Genomic DNA, 19506 nt, shown 5'->3' with positions numbered 1-19506 from the left:
TTAAAGGTGCAATGGCAAACAGGTCAGTGAAAAAATCAAGTTTGCAATTATGGGAAGTAAGTGATAGCAGTCTATCTGGCAGCCTTCATATGTTAATACATGTAGTAGAACAGCATGCAATTTAAATTTATTTAAAGATAGTCAGTGCACTTTTTCTTGGGGCAAAAGTTAATGTTTTCTGAAAGAATACTAGTTGTTTCTCACCTCTGGGAGGGAAATAGAAATACAAAAAGAACAGACACAGTCATTGTAAGTCGGGACACAGGCTGTAGTATGTGCTTGAGCATGGGTAACCTTAATTTTAAGTTAGATAATGTATGTGGGTGCAGCTCTCAATTTAGGGCAATTGTTCCTATCAGGAGGTTTAAACCTCATTTTGTGAAAGTCTACATAGTTGTATATGTGTTCTAAAACTGTTTGAGGGCTTTCATTAAAACAAAAAGTATTGAAAAAATGTGATATAGGTTCAGTTAGAGATAAGAGGATACAACTGTATAAAGTGTGTGCATGTAACACGAAAGTTGGAGATTGACACACAAAAAATGACATGTATAATTAGAAACAGTTGCTTTTTGTCATAATGACTATGCTATCCATATTATCTTGGAATGTAAATAGCCTTATAGGAATAGTCAAAAAGGAAAGAATGTCGAATTATATTAAGAAATGCATAGTGGTAATAGCAATGCTGCACAAGAAACATTTGGAAAGAAATAAGGTTGTGAATTTGACAAAGAAAAGATTTTCAGGGTGTATATTCAACAAAATATCAGGGAGAGAGGAAAGGAGGAATGATTGTACTAATTGCTGTAGGGGCTCCAGTTGTGACAGAAGATGAAAAAAGACAATAATGGTAGATATGTTGTAGTATAGGTTTATTGGCAAGGGAAGAGGATTATGCTGGCATGTATTCATATTCCACAAAATCTGTTTTTATGGAGTTTAAGAAAAATTTGGGAAAAATCTGTTTTCAGCAGCGAATATTACTTCTAGGTGGGGACTGGAATCTGAAATTCAGTTGTGAGGATATAATAGTAGGACCTGTAAGGGAATATATAACAAAAGACGGTTGATTTCTGAAGAAATATATGAAAATATTTGATATGGAAGATTTAAATTCAGTAGTACGAACTCCGGATATGATTTACATATTATTCCTCAAGGTACAATAAATGGGCTAGACTAGATAGAAATTATATTTCACAGGAGCATGTGCATTTAATTGAAAAGGTTGACATATCTAAGTATTTCAGATCAGTCACCAATAAAAGCCAAGATAAAAATACAGGGTAATGAAGTAAAAGACACTGATATTTTCCCACCTACCTGTTAAAAAAGAGGAATTTAAGGAATAAGTAGTGGAAATTATTCAAGAGTTATTTGGGAAGACAGAAATATCATCAGATGTTATAGCTAGTGAGTGGGATAACACGAAAATGAAGTTTAAAATAGGGTAGAAATAAAAAAGAGAAAGAGATAAGGATAAGAAGTAATAGGAATGACTTAGAGGGGCTGGCAAAGGTTAAAGTACTGAAGAATAAGAGGAGTCTCCCAGAACAAGAGGAGATGCAAATGCTGAGTGCTAAAGGGAAAATAAGGGAGTAATCTGTATAATATGCATGTGTTTAGAAAGATTGTAAAGCAGCTCAACTCCAGAGCACAAACACTTTTAGAAAAGTCACCAGACTTTTTGAACCTGTAACCAGACAAATAATCAGAGATCCTGTAAAGGTATTAGAGATATTTTGGAAATTTTATGAAACTTTGTGTAAAGCAGAGAAATATGGAAATAAAGCACAAATGGCAATATTTATGAAAGATGTAATTATAGCAATGTTTGAGGTGGATGAGGCCCAACAACTTCCAATTAATATAGGAGAGGGAGGACATGAGAGAAAAACAGTGATATAGGATCAATATTCAGGAAAGTCTCCAGGAACCGATGGTATTCTTGTAGAAGTGTTGAACATAGGAGGGAAGAGAGTAATAAACCTCTGGAAGAGTCTGCACTAGCTAAAGGAATGGCAAAGGTGTTGCCAAATTATTAGATATGTATCACTGTAGTTTTGAGGAGGGGAGGCTAACATTTGACAACATTAATAGAACAATGATGATTCAGAGGGAAGAACAATGTAATAAAACACTGCTTTTATTAGTTGGTCTTGCTGCAGAGAAAGCATTCAACAGATTAAGCTGGTATTTGAGTAAGGTAATGGAAGTGTTTCAGTTTCATAATACAATAATAAATTTAATTAGGAGGATATATGAAGGATCAGAGGCAAGAATTAAAGATGGATGGTTCCTCTCCAGTACGTTGTGTTTGAACAGAGGAACCAGGCACGGGTGTTTTCTTTTCCCTTTGTTTTATGTTTAACAACTGGCAAATTAAATAAGGGACTCAGAAATGCAAGGATATAATTGGCATGGTAATCAAGAAAAGCTTTATTTGCAGATGATATTATTGTATACCTGATAAATCCAGGGAAGGAATCTCATTGTTATGGAACATTTTGAGACAGTTTCAAGTATTTTTGGGATATAAAATTAATAAAGATAAAACGAAAGCTATAGCCTTAAATTATGTACCCACACACAAATTGGTTCATCACACACACCCATATTTATAGTGGATACAATAAGATGAAGTGTTTAGGAGCATGGATTAAAAAGTCTTGTGTTAGAGCAGTTAAGGATAGGTGGGAAGAGACTAAACAAAAGAATACAAAAACAGAGAAACTGGAAACTCTTGTTTATGGATATGGATAGTAAGGTACAATCGGTCAAGGTTTTTAGTTTCTCTAGTTCTGTATATAGGTCAGCCATATTTTTATCAGCAGAGGATAAGTTGTGGACAGTAATTAATAAAGAGATGAAGGACTTTATCTGGGAGGGAAAGAGAGCAAGGGTTGAGTAGGATATGTTGATCTTTCCAATAGAACAAGGTGATTTTGGGTTACCTCATTACTTGGGGATACTTTAGAGCTACATAATTAAGGTTTGTTTTTATATATATATATATATATATATATATATATATATATATATATATATATATATAAATATATATGGATATATAAATATATATGTATATATGGATATATAAATATATATGTATATATGGATATATAAATATATATGTATATATGGATATATAAATATATATACATATATGGATATATAAATATATATACATATATATAAATATATATGTATATATACATATATATAAATATATATGTATATATACATATATATAAATATATATGTACATATACACACACACACACACACATATATATATATATATATATATATATATATATATATATATATATAAACACAAGCAGAAGGTTATTCAAAATGGAAAGGGATAATGATGAAGCAGGGTGGGAGTTCAAGAAATAGTGTGATTGGGATTGCAGATGCAGGTTGTTAAGGTGAATAATAATCGTGCAGAATATTGTATGCATAAAAAAGGAAAATTTATTCTAAGAACTAAGCAAACACATGCATTGGATTAAAGATATTTCCAGTAGGGATAATTTGCAGGTAGGGGGTACAGAAAATAAGAGGAGGCAGGAATTTGCTGGAAAAAACACATAAAGGAACCAGTGTATTTGGAGCAAATAACTAGAGAGGGAAAGGTAATATAGTGAGATGAGGCCCAGCAGACATTTGCACTGCAGGCTAGAGGCTGACTTCCCTACCAGGAATATATATCAGAGTATAGGCAAAGAGAATGGGAGAGGGGAATCATCATTGAAAGACCTGCTCTGGTAGAGTTTTTAGTTGAATCTAGTACAGAAACTGCTGTTAAACAAAAGGGATAATTAGTAGGACATATCAAATATTGCATGATACAAGAATCAATCAGAGGAGGTTAGAAAAGATTGGGATAGGGACTGGAAAGCAATTTACAAGAGAGCAATGGGAGAGCATATTTATGGCTCCCACATATGCAACAAAGTCCAGTAAGTTTAGGACCTTTGCTTGGAAAAGTTAGAACAGATATTTTTATTCCCTTGCCGAGTTCAAAGAATTTTTCCTCAGGTAGATAGCAAATGTTGGAGGTGTTATGGGATAAAAGAGATAACTGAGAACATAGGTTTTGGGAGTGTAATAAGTTGGCAGATTTTAAAAATTCCCCTTAGAACACTCTGTCAGAAATATTGAGTGAACAAATGGCTATAACTAAGGAAATGATTCTTCTGAGCTGGGATACAGGATCTGAATTTCCTAGACATAGTAAGGCCTTATTAAGTTCAGTCCTGTTGGCTGCCAATAATGGAAATCAAAGTCTAAACCAACTGTATCTGAAGTATTGAATATTATAAAATAGATAAAGCCACTGGAAGGAGGGATCTTATGTAAAGGGAAGGAGTAATGCATGCAGAATAATGTTCAGGAGGAGGAAAATTAAGATTTAAGGAAGGGAGGAATTCAGCAATTTATGTAACATTGCATTTCTGATAGTTGCAAAGAAGGAAAAGATATGTGATGTGCAATGTATGTAAATGGAAACAAAGTTGATATGTTTTTTTTTTCTGTTAATGTTCACCTTTGTCTTAAGTGATAATGTAATAAAGATATGAAAAAAAGGTGGCATCCCAGGATAGGCATGTTGTCTGCATGTTTTGTCCAGAGTGCAGATATAAAATGTAATTTTGTGATGTGTGCCAGTCCACAAATGCTAGTACTTTATACTGGGAGACCAGGGCAATTACAAATCATCTACAGAGGTTGTTGCAAACATCATCAGTGGAGATGTCCTGGTAATTAATAAAAAAAGAAAAAAGAAACTTGTTGTGAGAGGGGCCACTTATGATCACCTTTATCATCACAAAAAGGTGCTAGTATTACAGTACTTTGTCTTGGGTGAACGCCACAAGTCTAAGAATGGCTGCTTCTCCTGGGATACAGGTGAGTTTTCCTTGTCTTAAGATTATAGATGACTTATCAGTGAAAGGCACAACAAAAAAGGTCATTGTCAATGATTTCACTCTTAGAGACCAGTACTGAAATGCTGTTGGCCTGGTCATCTGTCAGCAGTGAACTTTTTCATAAGACGAAAAATCAGTCCTCTTAAGTTATTTTGAACTTTTAGGTAGAGCAATTTTACCTTAGCTCCTTTCATCTCTGGTTCCACTATTACCTCTGTGCTTTTTTGGGAATCAATTTCTTTGTCCCTTTATCAGAAATGACACAGTATCAATAACCTTTGCTTGTCTTTTCCACAGCATCCTTCAGAAGGCTTCCTGGGGATCTGGCATTCTGGTTTCCATGCCAAATGAAAGGTGCTAGGACAGATATTTTCAATACTATGGTCCAAAGACTTATTTGTTTCTTTTTTTAATTTATTTTTTTCATATCTCAGCCAGTGTGGTTTTCCTTGGTGGCTAGTCCCCCCAGCTTCTGATTCTAGGGGAGTGTGCAGGTATGAAAGCCCCCTCACCCACCCAACCACATGCACACATACTTAGCTAACCTAACTTCTCACTAGCCACCCCTACTGTGACCTGTCAGGCAGATGCGCACACACTCCCACATGCAGCCATACACATGAACACACATCCCCAACATGACCTGATCACTAACCTCACTGGCACTTACCTCTGCAGTAGTGGGTGAACATGGGCTTTTGGCATTGTTCATTAACAGAATCACTCAGCTGCATAAACGCATTACCTCAGGCAATTCTGGGAGTTGAGGGGGCACATGGCTAATTAGTATTTGTCTCTCCCGCAGAATGCATCATTAACATTTTGCATGGCCACATTGGCAGCTTACTGCAGTGCTCCACATATCTTCATTTTGCAGCAGCATGGTAGGACTGTCTCTGAATCAGAAACAGTCACTGTGCAGTGTACACCTCATGGTAACCTTTCTGAATTGGGCTTTTTTTTTTCTGAAGACTGTTTTTTTCTTTCTTGGAAAACATTGTGTAATGATGTCATAGGCTTGCAAAATACCAAGAGAAGGAAAACAGTAGTGACAAGTTAGATGATAGACCCAGGATAAGTCCTATCAGATCATCTTAAATTTAAGTAAGTAATGTGAGACGTTAAAGGGTGATATAATACTGGCATACAGAGGAAATGTATCCCTGTATAAAACAAAAAGTTATTGTCTTTTGCTGCTGTTAAGAGAATTTCATTGCTTCAGTCTTCGTGACAAGTAGAGCCTTTTTTATTATACAAAATTAAGAGAATTTCTGTGAGGGCTAACTCTAAGTATCAATGGAAAGTGTTTACTTTGAATTAGGAAAATATAGCATTGAAAGACCCCCCCCCCCCTCTTGATGGCTCCAGTGGTTAGTCATTTTTCTATGAGGCAGAAGTCAACATAATGCTTGGATTATTCTTTGCTCAGGAATTCTGAGTGCCCTTTCTGATCTACAGTATGTCATGAAGCACCTTCTACATCAACGCATTCACCCCAGCATCCAATAGCTTATTTTTACTGCTCGTATAGTTCCTTTCATGATCTTTAATTTTGACTTTTCTTGCCCATCCCTACACCTACCGGCTGTCTGACCGATTACCATGTGTCAGTTTACTTGTCCCATTGCAAGTGGGAGCTGATCATGGTGCAGCCATCATCCAGGTAACCTTAGGAATGTTTGATGATTTCTCTTTATCCCCCTAGTGTGCAGGAAAAGTGGTCAGTGGAAATGTATCAGTAGTTGCAGCCTGGGGTCATCACCTGCTTCTATGAGAGATGGAGCCACACCCCTCCCATTTAAAAATATCACCTCCGTTAGGCCCTTTGTCTCCAACAAAAATTCATTAGCAGATATGCAACAGGACACTCCCCTCTTGAAGAGCAAGCAGACCATGCCTCTTTACTTCTTTCCTTCCGGATGGCTATACTAGAGCTTAAGCCATTGCCCTCACTTGGATGGGTAGGTCATAGTCATGACCACATTCTTCCACTCTTTGCTCTGTCTTTACTCTTATTGGTGAAGTTACAGTATTCACATGCCTAATAAAACTTCTATCCATGACGTTAAGCAGCGAGTAACAGTTATAGAGTACAGTGCTTCCTTTGGGATGTACCTCACTCAACCTATCAACAAGCTTATAAAGGCCCAGAGGCTCCTAATCAAAAGAATATCTGTTTTTAAGAACCTTAGTTACCACGAGAGACTAGAAGACTTGTCCCTGTACTCTATCTTATAGGTTCCTATGGGGTGATCTTTGCTTCGCATACCGTGTCATTAGAGATCCCATAGTTCTTGATTCTAAGTCAGACAGTGCAGCTACTACTAGAACCAGAGATCTGAACCTTCATCAGCAGCTAAACCAAATGCAGTAGAGAGACAGAGAGAGAGAGCTTCATTACTTACTTTGCAGGTTAAGCAGTGCAGTTAAATATCTTCCTTCAAACTAAACTAATCCTGAAAAACTGGATGGATGCTGTCAGATTTACCATAGGACTGACTGGTCTCTTGCCCCTTGAGAAAGCCTGAGGGAGGGTATCGGCAAGGCATTTATGGCCATTAAACAAAAATATTAAACTTGGGCAGGAATGCAAGGTACTTCTAAATACTATGTGCACGATTAATAAAAAAATGTCCACAGAGCCGAAAATCAGCACCATAGTATCACCAAACAGTGATTCCACAAACCGGAATACCAGTAATAGTATTCTTCTTTATTAACCCATAAGTTAGTGAATGGGGGGCATCCAAGTTGAGGCTTAAATCAGCAGTAAGCTGGTTTTGATGACAAACATCTGTGTGTGTGTAAACAATGCACACATGGGAAAGGCATTGAAGGCCTGTAAAGTGACAGAGGTGCTTACATCAGCCCCCAGGTTGTGTGCTTAGAGTGGTTCTCATTGCTGGCATCTGCAGGTACTGACAAGGTCACAATCACCTCCATGGCTATTTGGATGATGGACCCCTCTGCTCAACTGTCATTTGTATGCTGGAGACTCCCCAGTGTATGGGCTTAAGACTACTGGCAGAACTAATGGTCAGCCGTTAGAGTGACAAAGGACCTACAAAACATTAACTTGGCAAGACTGAAGAAAATCTGTAAGGCATAACAGCTTAAATTCATTGTGTAATGATATAGGCTTGCACAACCCCAAGAGAAGGATCACATATTTTAAGGGAAAACAGTAGTAACAAGTTAGTAATAGACCCAGGAGAAGTCCTATCAGATAATCTTAAATTTAAGTAAGTAATATGAGATGTTAAAGGCTGATATACTGGCATGCAGAGGAAAAGTATCCCTGTATATAACAAAAAGTTATTGTCCTTCTACACATACATTCACTGTGAGCTAGTACAGATTATTGTACACAGTTGTGGGAGATTTAATCATTTTGTGTTAATTGATATCACAGAGACAGTTCAGGCCAGATCAGGAAAATAGTGAGTTATCTGAAGAAGCAGCCATATAAAGATGCTAGAAGTGTATAAACATATAAAAAGGTAGAAGGAGCGAAGAAACAAAAAATTTTGTGTACTTCAAGGGAAATGTATGTAGTCCATGAGGGTGTTACTTTTTTAAAAGAAAAATGGAACCAAGAGAATACAGTCTGAAGTCATGAAGTGGATGGTTCAGCGGAGGCCCAAGAAAATAGTATTTTACAGATGAGTTGGTGGATGATAGTAATTAGCCTTCATGAAATGATTAAACAGAATTGAAGAGTGGTTGGGACAGATGCGAGTCAGTTCTTATGTATGCTAGCAAACTTTTCAATAATTAATCAACAGTTAAGTAAGTGTATAAAAACATAACAGTAAATTGCATTTCTAATGTTAGATTACTCCATGAATATGTCCTAGTGTAGTAGATTCTGACAGCAGCTTATCAACAAGGTACAAGCATGGACTGAATAGGTGGCCCAGATAGTCTTTAATTGGGTTGCCTTTTATTTACTTGAGGTTCAGTTGCTTTGCAACTCACGTACTCACAGCTGAGTGTTCATCTGTATTCACTTGCAAGAAACAAATCATTCTGTAAACATATTTTCTGGAAGTTTATTTGACCTCAGAGGCAGTATATTTATAATCTAGGAGTGCAGTGGGACTTGCCTCCTACAAAAAAAAAAAAATTAAAACATTCATGAGAATTTCTTGACTCACGCAATCTGCACCGAGTTAGTGGTATTTAAGCAGTATATGTTCGAGCCAATAAAGCAGAGCCCCTTAGCTGCTTCCAGGTACTCTTTTTGTTGGCTTTATTGGCCTGAAATTGTCCAGTAAAATGACGAAACAAGTCATGGGCGTTCAGAATCGCCAATGAGCTAAAACACTTGATGTTCAAAAGGATCATTTGCATATATCCCATGTGCCTCTGATACAAGAGGTTTGGGAGGTCACTCAGTGGAAGTTCTAGCTTTGCTGGCGTTTTCATTTTGTTTTTACTGATTGGTTTTCAGTGACCTTCTCACTCATTGTTTTTGTATGCTTAGTTTAGGAAGAAGGGTTGTTTTCCTGAAACCTTGTTAGAGAAGACTTAAGTAACTTGGAGGTGAAATTATGATGCATGGATTCAGAATAAAAATGAACAGATTTCTGTTTGATGTCACTGTTTTGCTTATTTATTTATTTGTGTTTTATATGTGCTTTTAGAGTCAAATCAGCTTGAATGCTTGACAGCAGAAAGCAAAGAACTGCTAATTACATCACTGAGCACCATGGAAACCGATAGCAGACCAGACCTGAAGGACAAGGCTTTCTGCTTGAAAAAACAGCTTGGAAATATCTCATAAAATATTTAATTGACTGCCTACAAGATACACAAAATGCAGCATCCTCTCTTGGAAAGATGTACATCATTGTTGTGAATGACAGTATTTATATAGTTGGAGAAAATGGATCTCTTCACCAAGTTCAATCCTATAAAATACATTTGTAGTTCCATGGGATGTTACAGAGAGCTTGCACTATAAGCCATTTTGGAGTAACTTACTTGATTTAGTCTAGCTTAAAACATGCATTTACGTGAGAGATTTGTTATATGTATAAAATGTAATATTCTGATTTTCATTAGTTTAAATGCTTTTCTGGCTGTGTTTTATAAAATATGCTGGTCTCAGGACCAGAGATTCTAAGAATCCAAGGAAGAGTGTAGCTTGTCTGGACTGTCTTCATCACTGTCAGTACACCCATGCTGGATGTGTTACCCACTGGAATGGAGACGTTCAGTTTACCTAAACTTTTCTTTAGTGGTAAGAACTGCAGTCATAACAGAATATGGCTGAAGCATTTTTCTAGTCTGTGTAACCAGGCTAATTGCGTTACACCTTTATTGCCTTACCTTGTACAGGGATGTATTTTATGTGTAGCGCAAGTAAAGTCGCCTGAGCAGCATCTCTCATTTTAGTGAGACTATTGTCAGAAGAACCTGTTAGTAAGTGTTGTATATGAATGTGTGAAAGAAGAGCAGATCATGAAATGTTTGCATGTATTGGCTGTGTTTGCACTACTTGGGTGGGCGGGCTTAGAAAGTTTCCCTTGTATGAGCAGTATTGCACATTGATGTCATTACACCTTGTAGTTATGTCGAGACACATGACTGTGGTACATTTAATATATATTGAAGCTGGAAATGTTGCCATTTTCTTCTCTTCCCACACACAAAGGAACACAGTAGGTCAGTCCAGTGATGGTGTGTGGATTATAGCTTTCTGAGGTTAGAAGACTAGCACAGCTGATATAGATTTCATGAGTGATGCTGGCATCACCTGTGGAAAGCTGTCTTTTGCTGTACCTGCATTCTGTCATAAATTAGTTGTTTCTGAGAGGCGGGGTGGTAGAAAATTACTCGGACATCTTGCTAACAAATGTCTCGTATTACTAGCCGCTGTATTCTGCAGTAAGTAATTTTTGGGATTCCTTTTTTGCAAATTGAGTCTGCACAAAATCTAGCATTGTTGAACTTTCACACACTGCATGACTCCATCAGGACATGTATCAGATGTAGGATGATACATCCAGGCTCTCTCTCTCCACTTCTTTTCTGGTTCTTCTGCATTTCAGATTACTATCCTGCTGTTTGTAATAGAAAGGTTCCTGTATTTAGAAAACTTAAACCTGCTAAGTGCCCCTACAGCCAGCAGGTAATCATCCAGAACCTGCTGCATCCAGTGTGGTGTGTGCTGTCTGAAGGATGACCATAACATGGAGTGCCACCGATACCACCAGCAGCTCAACTGATCTAATAGCTACAGGAATTATACCATTAGAATTTTTTTTTGTTCCTCTGTTCCTTCCTTCACAGCTGTCCAGCCCATTGCACTGCACAGCTGACACATTCATTCCTCCATCCCAGATGGTATAGCTGCCCCTGATGGGGCGAAGCTCAAATGAAGGTGGACTGCAATTATAATAAACCATTTCTTATGCACTTAACATCATCTTGTGCATCTTGTAGTGTGAGGCATGCGACATGCCTAATGTGTAGACTTCGATTGCTCATGCAAGCTGCTGTACTCAGTAGCAACCCTGCTTACCTTAAGGGGTTAATACACTTGCAAGGTGCTTCAGTCTCCATTTGAAATGTTTGTAGTAGGACATATATTGTTGAAGCGCACATACAACCCCCCCCCCCTCATATAGGCAAGCAACCAAAGTCACTCCTTCCACTCCACCACCAGTTCCTTTGGTATATGCACAATTAATGAAACCCAAGCTAGGTATGTCCTAGTTAAGTCTCCATCCATTTTCAGTACAGAGACAGCACAGGAATGCAGCCATTGCAGTGAAGGGCATACAGTGTTGATTGTGACCTTCAGCATGCATCTGAGAGAAGGGATGAGGTAAGGGAAGACAATACACAATCATCTATTCAGCTCGTGAAAGCTTGACCTTGTGATGGTTACCAGCTGATGATAGATCACCTTTAGAGTTGAGTCCCGAGGACTAAATGCTACTCTTCTGAGTTGTAACTTGCAGCATATTGGTTTGCATGTATAGAATGGGCTTATCAGCCTGTCCTTCCAACAAAGGTTTTGTGATTTCCATCAGCCACTTGCTCATATATGAGTAAGGCCTTATGTGAGCCCATACCCGGAGGTAATGGGGCACAGAACTCACTTGAAGCTGCTATGGGGAGTTATGGGTACCAGAGGCCATTATATCTAAGATATTTAAAATCATTTAGTCCCCAGGCCTCCAGATACGTCCATTGACCCTTATTTTGGAGAGAGCCTGAGGCTTTTGATGTCCAACATGAAATAGCTTCATAATCTTGTAGACACTTTTATGTAGGCCCCTGTCTGAATTAAATGATGATCTTACCAAACATGCTTTGTGATCTCTTAGGCCAAGGACATATCCTAAAAAACAGACCATTTTGCTGTTCTTTGGACAGCCAAGGAATCAAAAGCCTTGGGTGTAGGTGAAATGAGAGTTTTATTTTTCTGCTGCATTGAAACTTAGAGTTTTCAACTCTTCACTCATTTATCAAAGTCCCAATCTTTCCTTGTCAAGGACCTGCTGGAGAAGCCTCAGGATGTCACTGAATCTCTGTTCAGAGGTGATGTGATCAATACCCTTTATTTGGCTTTTAAAGACAGTGTTGCCAGTGGCCTCTATAATTTGAATTCTGTAAATGCTTTGGCCACAACTTAGGGAAATGTCCACACAGGTAGCTTAGGTGATCTCGGTCTGCCTAAAGGAGGAACTTGGAAACAATATCCTGGAATCCTAGGTCAAGAGGAAGATGTTTTTGTCCAGCCTCCTAGGACTTTGTGGCCTCTTGAAGAGAAAAAATAGATCCTTACCATTGAAGAATACATTTGCACCTTTCTCTTCTCCCAAACAAGATCCGTAAGCATCAAGTAGTACACAGTCCTGCCCCCTTATAAGTCACCCAAATCTCCAGAGAGGTTGAATATGCTGGTCCCACCATAACAGTCTTAAAGTTTTTCAAGTTTGTCACATCTTGGAAGTAACACCAGAAAAAGAGTCTAAAATGGTGCTGCAGTCTGGCATATTTTAGAGTTCATGGGTCCTTTGTCAGAAAGTTTTACAGGTAGGCTCAGAGTGTGCTGCTGAGGGTGGGGGACTGCTGACACTATCCCCTATTTGAAACAATGTCAGAGTTTTACCGCTACCTGTTCCTGTTCCTGAATGGGATGGATGGTGGCCTGCCCATCTGGATACAAAGCACTTCAGCTAACACACAATGATTCTGGATGGTGACCCTTCGGAGGGGGGGGGGCATGCCCTTATTGCTAAGGTAGGATGAAGTTACTGGATATGGGGAACACCTTTTAACATATCAGTGTTTGGTGTTGACACAAGTGGGTCCTCTGCTTGTTCTCGGTGGGCATCACTTCCATTATAAATGGTTGCTACGTAATCTTCACTCAACACTCAGAGTGTACCAGTGTTGCTATAATGTCCAAAGCAGTTCAGAGAAATTATGTTCATGTGTTCCACTGATTTTCAGACTGGCTGTTGGTGGCCCAGACCATTGACTTAGAAACATCCCTGCAGTAAGAACTTAAGTGACTCTAGTCTCTGGAGTTTGACTATAAATTGGGAAATGCCCATCTTTTTTTTTTTTTGCAGAGAGTAATCTTTATGGGAACAGAGCAAGGTATTGTCCACTGCTGGTCAGTTCTTCCCTGAGAAAAAGTCCAGGAAGTCATGGTGTTGGCATTCTGGTTGAGGAAGCAGTGCAGGGTCCAAGCCTAACTCCTACTATGTCTTTTGGGTGTTATGGCTACCACGGGCTTTTTGGTGCATTTTGAGGTACACCGTAAGATATCAGTTGCTATAGCTGCAGCACACAATCACGGATATTTTTTCCCGGTGGCAGACCCTTGTAACTTAGAAAGCCAAAGCTAAACACCACTGAATCTGTAGTCAATTCCCATCTTGTAAGATGGAAGTCATCAACTGCAGTGCACAGGGATAAAACACATGAACAATGAAACATGTTGCTGGGAAGGGCAAGCCTCCTTGCACCTCCCACATCCTCATTACATTAAATATACTAACTTCTAGATTGCTGAACCTCTGGGATAAGAGAAAAATGTTTTACCTTATGTTTATTGATTTCTCAAGTTTTGATGAAGAATGTGGTTCCCCTTTGGAAAGGGAGGCATGTGTCATCCAGATGGAGCTTCAAGCAGGCTTCATGACTGTGATGACATTGGAGATAAAGTTGTTTGTAGGAATTCTCACTTCCTTAGACAACCAGTCCATCTTGTACTACATAAACAGTGAAGAGGGCAGAAGGTTATATTTACTGTGCAGGGAGGTGATGTGCACTAGAAACTGAGCAAAAGTCAGGGATGTCACTCATTTTTTTCCCATCTCAAGAGAAATTAGTAACCTGGCATATACACTGAACTTTTCCTTTAGTTATGTCCTAGAGCTGCAGGTTTGGATATCATATCTGGTCAGGGTCTTTCATAAACAGTGCACTTCGGAAACTGATCTATTTACCACTCAGGAGAATGCTATCATCCTTCTGTTCAATTCACTGGAAACAGTTCAAGGTGAAGGTGACTGTGAATGCATTTTCTGTCTTAGGGCTCAGGAGACTCCTATTTGTATTCCCAAAATCCCTGCTGATTTTGTGCCATATTACAAAATTCAGTAAAGATAAGACAAGTTCTCTTCACCCTGTGACAGCCAAGAAAAACATGTTTTCAGGCATTTAGGTCCTTAACACTACAGGAAGCTAAGCTGATTCTAGCCTAAAATGTTCCCCACATTTGAGGTGACAACTTATCTTAGCAGATGTCTGACACAGACTTTTTAATTTTAATCTTACAGAATCTTCTGGCTGGAATATGAGGTTATTAAGACTGCAATGATACCGTTCGCTCATCGGGCCTATGCCTCCAGTTGGAAAATGTTTTCAGTCTTGGTGGAGTGGTACCCTATACTACCCCATTCAGTCAGCTTGCAAGTATTCCTGACTTACCTCGGGCATCTGTGATAGCTAAGACTCAGTTATTCCACAGATTATGCACATGCCAGGTGTTTCTGGTCATCCACAGTCTTTTGAAATGTTGTTTTGAGGCACAGTACTTGCTGATTAAGCAGTTCCTTTAGGAGCATGTTACATCTTCCTCTTCCTCTGAAGAACCACTTTTCACCTTAGGACCTGAATGTCATGTTTCAAAGTCTTCTTTGTCCATCATTGGAGCCTACTGGTTCAGTGGTGTTGAAGTTCATCTCTTGGAAAATTTTTTCCAGATGTTAGCTCTTCTTAAGACTATCGGAGCTTCAGGCAGTCTTGTATATGGAACTGCATCTTGCCTTTCACAAGAACTGTGTGCTCATTAAGATGCTTCCCCCTGAAAATGTTTCTGAATTGTACCCAAACCTGCTTATTCATCACTTTGTTGTGACTACCAGGGTAGAGAGGGCATTCACATCCTGGATATGTACTGTCGTCTCAGATTTTACCTGAACCAAGTGCACAAATTTAAAAAGGGCTTGCAGTTGCCAAACAAATTATTCCCAGCTGGTCTGCCAGCTGCAGTGTCTTTTGCCTTCAGGCATCTTGATTCTTGCTGGAAATGCTGAAGTCAGAATTCCTTCCACTACAAGAATACCTACTTCCAATACTTTAGCGAACATCTTGATTGTAGGCACCTGTCATGACCAGTTAACACTGATTTCTCCAGGGGTAGTTTTTTTTTGTTTGTTTTTTTTTTCTTTTATTATTGTTGTTTTGTCCTCTTATTCCTTCCACCAAGTAGTAGACTACTTCAGGATTTATCCTATCCGTAGGGTCCATCAAGAAAGTTCCCTGGTATTCGATATAGTAGATGAATTCTTAGTAGCTTATCAGCTGATTTATAGGATAGCCCTCTGATGAATCAAAAATACCCTCCTGCTGTCTGCCTGTGTGAAAATAGCACCTACATTCAGCCTCTGCTGTTATAGTTATAAGTAACTTGGGTAGTATATTCTTGTATATTGTGTATTAAAATGGCCTGGCTTTTTGTTGTGGGCAGTTTCACAGACTGCTGTATTGTCAGACTGTAGCATTGCTTCATGTTTCTTTGCATATGTCAGTGGCACAGTAGGTAGCAAACTCACATTTGATGCTGGAGGCTCAGACTGTTGGTTCTATTGCCAAACCAGGTGCTTGGGTTATTTTTGCGATACTGACATTCCATTGCAGCATAATGAGGGTGCTGTACTCCTAGGTGTGTCATCCTTTGGCTGAGACATTAAACTAAGGTTGCATACGCCTGAGCCTGTGGTTGCTCAGTTGTATGTAAAGTATTCTACTGCACATATCAAAAGCATATGGGCTGTTTAAAATGCATTTAAAACATACAAGAAATTCCCTAATAGGTTGTGCTGTATATGTATATATGTATGCACACACGTGATATACATATATTAAACAAAACAGCAGTAGATATTCTTCCTCCATCAAACTGTTTCTTAACTACAGTTTCAGTCTTTTAAGAATATCTGTATTGTTCCACTTTTGTTGAAACATTCCCACACCATCCTGACAGTATCAACCACAAAAAAGTATAATCTTGTCAGTTCTGTCTGCCTCTTATCTTTGATAACTTCTCATAATAACCATATTGTATAACATCAATGTTTATGAAAAATGTAACATTCAGTCAGAAAGCATGCTAAACTTACAGCCAAAATCTGCCATGCTGTTAAATTCACAAGTGTCATAATGTTTCTGTAACCAGATTCCCTTCAAATAAACACATTGTTTCTAACAGTTTGCTTATGTTTTATTTCTCCTTTTACAGGTAGTTTGACTAATGGTAAGTGCCACACAGTTTTTTTTCCTTTCTTCAGTAACCTCATAGCTTTTCAGTCTCGTATATATTTCTTTCTGTATTTTCTTTTACATTATTCTGTTGCGCATCATTATGAATGTACTTGATCATAACATCAGTTTATCATTTTGGCCTGTTTTGCACAGCCATGTGCATGTTAAGGTTGTACTACTTCAGCATGTTACCATACGTGTAACAACTTTTTTTTTTGGTACAGGCCTTCCTTTCTCTTAACCTGTATCATAGCCTTCCAAAATTTAGTGCATTTCACTTTTAACAATTTGCTTAACAGCAGCTCTGTATTTCATTGTATTTGAAACATAATTTAGATGCAAAGATGGAAAATAAAACACAGAACTGACCAACTGCAAGCTTCCATTCTTATAAGTATTAAGTATTATGTAGTGACTTTGACACCCCTTACAGACTGAAATGGTGGATCAAAAAACGTCAGAGTGGAGGACCAAAAATATTCTCTCAAGAAGTCAGAGCTGAGAACAAAAAATGGTCTTCAGACTAAGCAAAAAAGTATAGCTCTTTGTTGTGCCAAACACATTTGCTAAACTGTAGCAAAGAGATGTAATTGTTACTTGCTACAATTCACTATTTACGTTTTTAAAAAGGACTTCAACCTAAACAAAGAGCTGTTACATACCTGCATAATTGCTTTTTTACAAAAACATGTAAAAGACCCTAACTAAATTGTAGCAAATACCTGTACAAGCTCTTTGCTACAGTTCCCAACAGTTGAACATTGACTGACTGCATTTAATCAGCCAGTTGCAGCTGTTTAAATGATTATTAATACTGCCTACAGGGGGAAGATTGGCACGTCTTGTACAGTGCTGACTCTGGCCTTGACAGGTTGTGCCTGAGGCAGCCTTCCATTATTCTTGCCCTTCCTGTGACTATGTTATTCACCCCATTCAGAGGAGAATCCCATAAAAACAAGAAAAATATATTGTTTCCTGATGGTAGAAATTAAACATGCCTGTTAATAACTATATTGAGAAGGAACACTTTACTTTGAAACAAGACCTTAAATCATTCCACCTAAACCATTACCTCAGTAATCCAAATGTAATACCTAAAATCTCAGTGTCTGTGTTAGAAAAAGATACTTCCTATCTCGTATATTACCAAAACCTTTGCTTTATGTCTGTAAAGTCTTAATTCCCTCCTTCATCCATAGTCTGTTATCATCTGGGTAAGTATGTATAACAGAAATTTGTGCATCTACAACTCTCTCATATCCACCTTCCATTATTTTTTCTTTTACCTCAACCTCATCCCCATTCACTAATAAGGCAAATAACTGATCCTTTTTTGGAGAGGCTTATCTGTGTCTCTTCCCCAACAAATCCATTAACAGTTGGCACAGATCAAGTATTCATTTATGTGCATGCCAAGAAATTAATGAAATAATTTCCATTGTCATACATAACTAGTATTTCCAATGACCATGTATGCCTGCTGTATCAAAGGCCTTATGAATATTGCAACTTAAGATTTTCTGATGGTTTACTATCAAAATTTAGATCGGCACTTACGCAAAGCTGGGAAGGTCAAAAGTCTGTTTTCAAGTCTTGAAAAAGCCTGGTATTTATCCAGGCAAAAGCGCTTGATGGTATTTTATTTTTATTTTTTTGCTCGAATAAAGTTTTACGTTAATTATCATTGATCGGCTCATTTTTCTCCAAGCCTGTGGACTTGCTGTGTTTATCTGGTCTGGATTTTTACTAGTTTTTGTTATCTGTTTTCAAGTTTCATAATGCTGATCCGGAAAATGTTCAAATCCACATTAGTGAATGGTAGTGTGCATTGGCTAATGTGGAATTGACATTCTGATAACAGATTGCACACAGTGGGGATCGGGAAATGTACCCTTTTCTAACTGTAGTGCTATCTCGGTGTTGGAATATATAACATGTAGGTGGTGTGGGGAGCACAGGGGGGCTCGAACCCCTGCAAAAATGTTACCAGTAACACGGACTTTCGAAAATGGAACTTCTGGTGTTCAAAGGTCAGTTCTGTTTTACCATTTCCAAAATTTTGGTAATTCATTATTACTGATTTCGGCAAACTGGTTTAATCAAAAGGTGGAAAATTATTTTGATTTTCCACATTTTGATAAACCCTTTCTGATCCATCTGTCCCCATTGAATCAGGTCAGATATTTCCCTCAAAAGCAAGTCTATAACAACTTTTTTTTAAATAAACATCTGTATTAAACCACAACTAAAACAGTGACACAGGTACACATACCTTAATATAAACCAAACCGTAGCAAAATATTTCTTGCTGTAGAGCGTTGTTCATTTTTAACAGTTATCATTCACTCCAACATTACATAAATTGTTTAATTCCTTCCTTATCTTAAACATCACTCCTTCTGAACACTGCTCTGCATGTTGATATGTTCCTACCGCCTCCATTTACATCTATGTAATTTTCTCTTTCCTTGTTCCTGAGGATCCCACCTCCAGTTCTTTATCTCTTTTACACTGATGTCATTAACCGCAATCATAATAATAAACTTTCCTCTGCAATTTTTCTAGATCTCTCTAAGGCCTTTGATATGGATACCCATCAACTTCTCCTCCACACTCTGAAAGCCATGTCCTTATATTCCCACTCTCTACAGTGGTTCCATTCATACTTTACTGGTAGACAACAAGCAGTCCTGTGGTAGGACAAACTATCCACCCACCTTCCCGTCACTCTAGGAGTCCCTCAGGGCTCTATACGAGGACCCCTACTTTT

General features: G+C 38.2%; 1 protein-coding gene across 1 annotated transcript in view; it reads left to right on the top strand.

The window, feature by feature from the left end:
* The window catches only part of ECPAS (Ecm29 proteasome adaptor and scaffold), a 2158898-nt gene extending 2142218 nt beyond the window's left edge, over window positions 1–16680 (top strand). The window contains exon 49 of the mRNA XM_044061033.1: window positions 9587–16680. Coding sequence (XP_043916968.1) covers window positions 9587–9726 — 140 coding nt within the window. The 3' untranslated portion in view covers window positions 9727–16680. The remainder of the gene's footprint in view (window positions 1–9586) is intronic.
* Window positions 16681–19506: the final 2826 nt, after the last annotated feature.

This window comes from Protopterus annectens, chromosome 2.part0 (genome assembly GCF_019279795.1).
Source record: "Protopterus annectens isolate FY-2018-M chromosome 2.part0, PAN1.0, whole genome shotgun sequence".
In the NCBI taxonomy this organism is placed as follows: Eukaryota; Metazoa; Chordata; order Ceratodontiformes; family Protopteridae; genus Protopterus; species Protopterus annectens.
Note: the sequence above shows the minus strand (reverse complement) of the source record. Positions and strands in the feature narration are given on the sequence as shown.